Source organism: Dipodomys spectabilis, unplaced genomic scaffold (assembly GCF_019054845.1).
Source record: "Dipodomys spectabilis isolate Male_0828 unplaced genomic scaffold, ASM1905484v1 ptg000163l, whole genome shotgun sequence".
Lineage (NCBI taxonomy): Eukaryota > Metazoa > Chordata > Mammalia > Rodentia > Heteromyidae > Dipodomys > Dipodomys spectabilis.
In genome coordinates, this window is record NW_024870840.1 from 20,116,053 (window position 1) to 20,122,521 (window position 6,469).

At 63.2% G+C, this 6,469-nt stretch overlaps 1 protein-coding gene across 1 annotated transcript; it reads right to left on the minus strand.

The window, feature by feature from the left end:
• Positions 1-594: 594 nt before the first annotated feature.
• Positions 595-1,884, minus strand: Sstr3 (somatostatin receptor 3). The gene has a single exon (XM_042693214.1). The coding sequence runs from the start codon at positions 1,882-1,884 to the stop codon at positions 595-597; it is 1,290 nt and encodes a 429-aa protein (XP_042549148.1).
• Between the last annotated feature and the right edge of the window lie 4,585 nt (positions 1,885-6,469).

Below are 6,469 nucleotides of genomic sequence, written 5' to 3' on the forward strand. Positions count from 1 at the left end.
GGCCTGGAGGTCACTGAGATGTCTGTCCAACAGGGGAGGTAGAGAGGCGGGAAGGAGCGGAGCTGGCCAGGGCCCCACGGTGCAGTGGGAGGTCTAGGCCTGGGGCCTGAGTGGCTTAGGCCCTCCCTCCACCCCACAGCAAGTCAACTTTCTTCCATTTGGGGCTCCAGCTGTGGCCCCAGGTCTCCTATGTCCCCTATTCCAAACCCAAGATGCCCAGGCCTCAGTTTATCTTTCTGAGGGTCCAGATATAGACTGGCTTCTCAAGATCTAAGGAACAGACCAATTTCCCTCCCCTACCCCCCCCCATACAAGCTTTACCTGAATGACCCCCCTCTCCCTCCCACAATCCCTCTTCTGAAAGTTCAGCCTGGCAGTGAGGCCCTCTCAAACTTTCTGTCCTCATCCACGATGATTGCTCCCATCTCAAGAAAGAAATGCCCAGAGAGGGCACACAGCTAGTCTTGGCACTATTGGGTCAGAACACAGGCCTCTGAAGTTCCCATGGTGGGCCTCTGACACTTCCGTCAGGGGAGTCCTGGGCTTCCCCACAGCCTCCGCCCTCGCCTGGGCCTCCTGGCCCTCGGAAGGCCTCTAGAGATAGCTGGTGTGCCGGATGCTGGGCTTGTCCTCGGCCAGGGGCTCCCGGGGTAGAAGCTGGTGCTCCCTGGCTGCACCAGGCGGGCACTGCTGCCCGCTGGTGCCAGGCTGCGCCACGTGGCGGATCCCACCATTCGTCTCCTTCCCTCTCCTCTCCTCACTCTCGTCGTCCTCCTCCTCCCCATCCTCCCCATCCTCCTCCTCCTTCTCGTCTGTCTTCTCCGGAGGTCCTGCTGTGGGCTCCTGGCTGTGCACCCGGCGGGATGGGCGCAGCAGGACCCTGCGGAAGCCCTGCTTGAAGCGGTAGGAGAGGAAGCCGTAGAGGATGGGGTTGGCACAGCTGTTGGCATAGGGCAGCGCCACCACCAGGAAGTAGAGGCCGAAGAAGGCAGGCTCCTCGGGCAGCGGGCACACCACGTTGACGATGTTGAGCACGTAGAAGGGCATCCAGCAGAGGACGAAGAGGGCCACCACGGCCACCACCATGCGCGTGACCCTGCGCTCGGACGGCCGCCGCCGCTGGCACACGGGTGCCTGCACCCATCGGCAGGTGGGCGCCCGCACCCTGCGCCCGGCCGAGCGCACCTTCACCACGATGAGCAGGTAGCAGAGGCAGATGACCAGCAGCGGCCCGAAGAAGCCCAGAGCGGCCGTGTAGATGATGAAGCCGGCTCTCCAGGCCGCGGCCGGCTCGGGCCATTGCATGTGGCAGGTGCTCATGCCCCGGGGCACACCCGAGAACACCACCACGGGCAGCACCACCACCGCAGAGGCCAGCCACACGGCCGCGCTGACCACGCGGGCCACGGGGGCCGTGCGCCAGCGTGCGGATCGCGTGGGATGCACCACGGCCAGGTAGCGGTCCACGCTCATGACGGTGAGGCAGAAGATGCTGGTGAACTGGTTGATGCCATCCACAGCCATAACCAGGCGGCACATGAGGGAACCAAAGGGCCAGTAGGACAGGGCGTTCTGGGCAGCCAGGAAGGGCAGTCCCAGCATGAAGAGCTCGTCTGCCAGCGCCAGGTTGAGGATGTAGACGCTGGTGACCGACGGGCTGGCCGTGTGCCGCAGGACCACGTAGATGACCAGCGAGTTGCCTAGCAGACCAACCACGCACACCACCAGGTAGACCAGCGGAATGAGGATGCAGCTGACAGCCAGCCCAGCCGGGCTGGGGCCCGCGGATACATTTCCCACCGAGACATCCGGGGGCCAGGCAGAGGAGGCGTTTCCGGGTTCCAAGGTCGTGGGCTCTGATGACAGGGAGCTGGGACTGTCCATGGCCAAGGGCAAAGCTGGTCAGCAGTCAGCTACTGGCCTAGAGGAAGGAAGACAAACCGGGTCATGCCGGGTGCTGCCCTCTCCCGTTGAACCTGAAGACCTGCTGCGCACCAGCTCTGCGCTGGGGGTGCCTCCCCGTCCTCCAGGCAGCTCAGCAAGGTGAGGCGGGGCTGCCCTCATTTCACGGAGGAGAAAACTGAGTTCTGTGCGAGGGGACAACGATCAGCCTCCATCACGTGGCCAGGGTGCCTCTGAGACATCATTTCTCACCCTTTCTGGGGCGGGGAGGGGGGGCTGGCTTGGGGGGGGCTGGATATGTCCAAGGCTAACTTGAAAGAACTTGCGAACCCCTAAAACTCCATGTCAAAGTTTTTGTGTTTACCTCCTTTTTAGCCCAGCACTGATCTTGCCTTGTGTTCTTGGTTCCAAGTATGGAGAAGAAGCACAGGTCCGGGGTACCCCTTGGCTGGAAGCCAGAGCCCTGAGAGGCTCTCTCCACCTGGCTATCCCACCAACCGACCCCCCCCCCCCCCGCTCCCTGCCCCAACAAAGGCCTGCCCAGGGGGGTGGCTGTGGACACGGGGCGCCTGAGCCCCTCTCCCCTCCCCAAGGCTGCCGTAATGGAAATGGCAGCACGTGACAGGTGCTGAGCCACCTCCCCCATCTTGGGGCGCACAGAGGGTGCTCCAGATTGGGCTGCCGAGCAGAGCAGAAGCCTGCGTGGGGGGGGGTCAGCCTCTGTCCTGGGGCAGCTCCCGACCTAGGCTTTAATCCTCTTCCCCACGCCGGACCCCTACGGCCATTGCTCACCCACCACCCACTCTAGCACAGACTCGGGACCATGCAGAGGGCGCGGACAAACCACAGGTGCGTGGCGTGGGGGTCGCTGAGCACAACTGCAGGCTCAGAGATCCCCTGGGACTGGTGGCCTCAGGCCTTCCCCCATCCTCCCTCCCCCCCCAGGACATCGGCGCTCCTCCCACCCCCCCTCCTCCTCACGATGGCCTGCCCCACGCGACCCCACTCAGTCCCCACTGCTCCTGCCACCCCCAGCCCTCGCTCAGCAATCCTCAGTCAGAAACAGGGAATCTGCACAGGGAGCCCCGCAGCCCTCACTCCGACGGTGCCAGCTCCGAAAGAAGCTGGCCCCTACCATGGCACGGCGCCCCGGGGGCAGGGGGGACGGGCCCTGCCGTCTTCCTCACAGACAAGTGGGCGCAGAGTGGGGACTGGCTGCTCAGCTGGTTGGCCTTTCTATTCTCAGGCTAGAAGAACGGAGGCCCGGCAGGAGGCCGGCCTCCGTGCTGTGGTGGGACTCCTCTTGGGGCTGCCACACAGAGTGGCCACGCTTGCTCCTCGGCTCTTGGACTCTCGAGACCATGAACCTCAAACCTAGAATCCTAGAGGCCTAGGAATACAGCTTTAAAGGCTTCCCCACGGTCATGGATTCTGAGTGAAGAGAGCAAAGGCTCAATGTCCTTGAATCTCAGAATTTCAGAATCAAGGCCTTGGCATTTCTTGAGCCAGGATCTATAGAATCCAGAGCCTTAGACCCGGCTTCCAGGGCCGACAGGTGGGAGCCAGGGCCCCCATGCCACCCATGCACCTGTCGAGCCCACTGCTAAACCAGACCCTCCTTCCAGCAGCCCCGCTGGGCAGCGGCTCACAGCCATGGGCTGCAGGAGGAGCAGGGAGCCAGCCGAGCAAAACTAATTGCCAGGCTTCGGGGACAGATGCCCTGGGGGGAGCCTGGGGGGAGCTCCCAGGAGCACCTTTCCAGTCCCCTCTGCACGCACACACGCACGTGTGCACCCCGCACCACAGCCTGCGTGCTGGCTGGCACCCAGCCCTGCCCACGGCCCCACCAGACGCCCCTGTGGGCGGTGAGTGGAAACAGCCCCTCCCCACACCTGGGTCCCCTCCGAGATTCCCACGCTCACTCGCTCGCTCGCTGCCATCCTCCCTGGCAGAGTTAAGCAGGCTGGGAGCCCGCAGCGTTTCCTGGGAGTAGGGCAGAGCTGCAGTTTAAGTGCCGTCTTTCCTCTAAGGATCTGGAATCCTGAGCGTGATCTGTTTCGTCCCCTGGAAGCGGGGGGGGGGGGGGGGGGGCTCCCTCCCTCCCTGTCTGGGTTTATCTTTGGCACAAGCTCGCCTGAAAGCTGGGGGCGGGCTCCTAGAGGACTCTTCAGGAGAGAAGAGAGACACAGAGCGACGGCCCCAAAGCCACCGCAATTAAGAATGGCCCCTGGGGGCATGCCACACGCACACGCGCACGCACACACACACACACACACAGAGGCTCCTGCCCCTCCACAGTGCTGGTTCTCAGCACCTAGGATAGCACCAGACGCAGTGAGTACTGACTGACAGAACAAAGTGCTTCAGCAAGTAGAGCTACAAAGGGCAACTTGGTTTTCTGTTGGGAGACTCAGACTTACACCAGGATTCCAAGGAGAAGGGAGACCAAGGGGGGCTCAGAGAAGGTAAGGAACTTGCCCAAGGTCACCCAGCAGGTAAGGGGGAGGTCAGAATTTGAACACGGCTCTGTGGAAACCCCACCGGCTTCTCTTAAAGCCTCAGGCTGGAAGAAGCCCTAGGCCAAGGCAGCCGGGGATGCTGCGCTGATGGATGTCTATGCCCGCCCCCTGCCCCCTGGCCTTGCTCTAGAGAGGCCTGGATTATACCCGTCAGCACCGGTTGACTCACCCCCACTGGGGCTGGGGTCTTTCCCCCAGAAACGACCCCTCAGCCTGGGATGAGGCCCGCTCAGCTACAGAGGACCCGCACCAGGTCGCTGGGTGACCTCGGCCAAGTTGCTTCTCTCTGGTGCTCCTTTTCCCCTGTTCACACGGGGGCCCGAGCGCCCATGTGCCAGCGCCGGTGGGGGGACACTGCCCCCCACTCAGAGGGGGCCCTCGGGGAGCCCACATGAGCCGAGGATGCCCAGCGGCCCCCCAGGCATCTGATTTCGCCCACCTCTGACATTTGTGCTTTTCCCAGCCTCCGAGACTCTAGAATCCGGGCACCAGACCCGCAGCCTCGTACCCAGCCCTGCAGCCCATTGAAAAAGATGCCCTCCTTGCTCCCCACCTTCTGCCAGCCCCAAGCCCAGCCCCCACCCCAAGTCCACCCCAGGCAGAAGATGAGCCCAGGCCTCCTTACCTGCCCACGGGGTGAGGACCTCCGTCCTCCACGCTGGGTCGGGTGACATTCTGCTCTCCCCTAGTTCTGCCAGTGCCCAGGTGCCCCCCCCAAGCACCAGAAGCTGGGGGACCCCACGCTTCCAAACGCTTGCCGGCTGGGGTCCCTTCTAGGCCCTCGGTGGCCACATCTGCCCACGGAGCCTCCCCCATCTGGTCTCTGGGTCAGATTTCCCACGGGTGCTGGGTGCGTCACCCTCCATCTCTAGGACACACGGGGGGCCGGGGGGGGGAGGGACAGAGGCACCACGGGGGTCCACGGGCAGGGCAGGCCTCTCAAGGCAAAGAACGGAGAAGGGGCTGTAGGAGGCCAATAGAGAATGAGGTAAAGGGGGGGAGGGATGGCCAGAGGTGGAGAGGGAGGGAGGGAGGGAGGGAGGGAGAGAGAGAGAGAGAGGAGACAGAGTGGGTGGAAAGCCAGAATGAGGGGGAGTAATGAGAGATTTGAGAAATGCGCGTCAGGGAAAGAAAAAGAGGAGGAAAGAGGCGAGGGAGAGAGGGAAGGAAGGAGAGGAGAGCAGCAGGGAGAGGCAGGGACAGAGGGGGGAAGGAGGAGAACGAGGGGGTGGCAGGGACTGTGACAGAGAAGGATGGTGCCACAGATGGTGACATGGAAAGCCAGCGGGGGGGACCAGGAATGGGGGCGCAGGAAGGACCGGGAACGGGGAAGGGCCGAGGGGCCTGGCGAGCAGGTGCCAGGCTGGGGGGGAGGAGGCCGGGAGAGGGAGGGAGGGAGGGGACCGACCCTGTTATGGTTACCGAGGAGATTTCAGCCACCCACGCTGGCCTTGGCTCCAGGAGGCAGTTGGAGAGGAAAGTCTTGCTCAAGGGAGTGGAGTGCCACCAGCCAGAGACAGGACACCCCCCCTCCCAAGGGACACATGTCCCCCAGGGTGTGACCCGAGGGCTGAGCAGGGACAAAGGTCAGTGGGAGCCCTGGGCGGTGGGGTGGGCAGCTAGACAGGGGCTGGGGTGGGGACAGGCGTGGAAAAGAAACATTGGAGACAGAGAGACAGCGCATGGGGGGGGGGCTCCCAGAGATCCTGCTGTGGGAAACACGCCACGACTCCGTTCTAATTGACACATTTCAAAACCTAGTCGTCACAGCCAGAGGATTCCACGTGTACTCACGAGAAGAGGGCGCTCTTCAGAGGGGAAATCTTCACTCAGCCGGAGGACACGGTTTCGGGGTTCGCCCTCATCATTCCTGGGTGGGGTATGTTGGCCCTGGCCTGGGGCCCTGTTTGTGAAGGCTGATCTCAGACACCCCACTCCGGGGTGTAGAGCCCATTCTGAACCCACACCTTGAGGACAAGGGCCGGGGGAGAGACCCAGGGATCAGAGAGGGAGACAGGAAGTGCAGCTACCCGCCGCCATAACCCAGG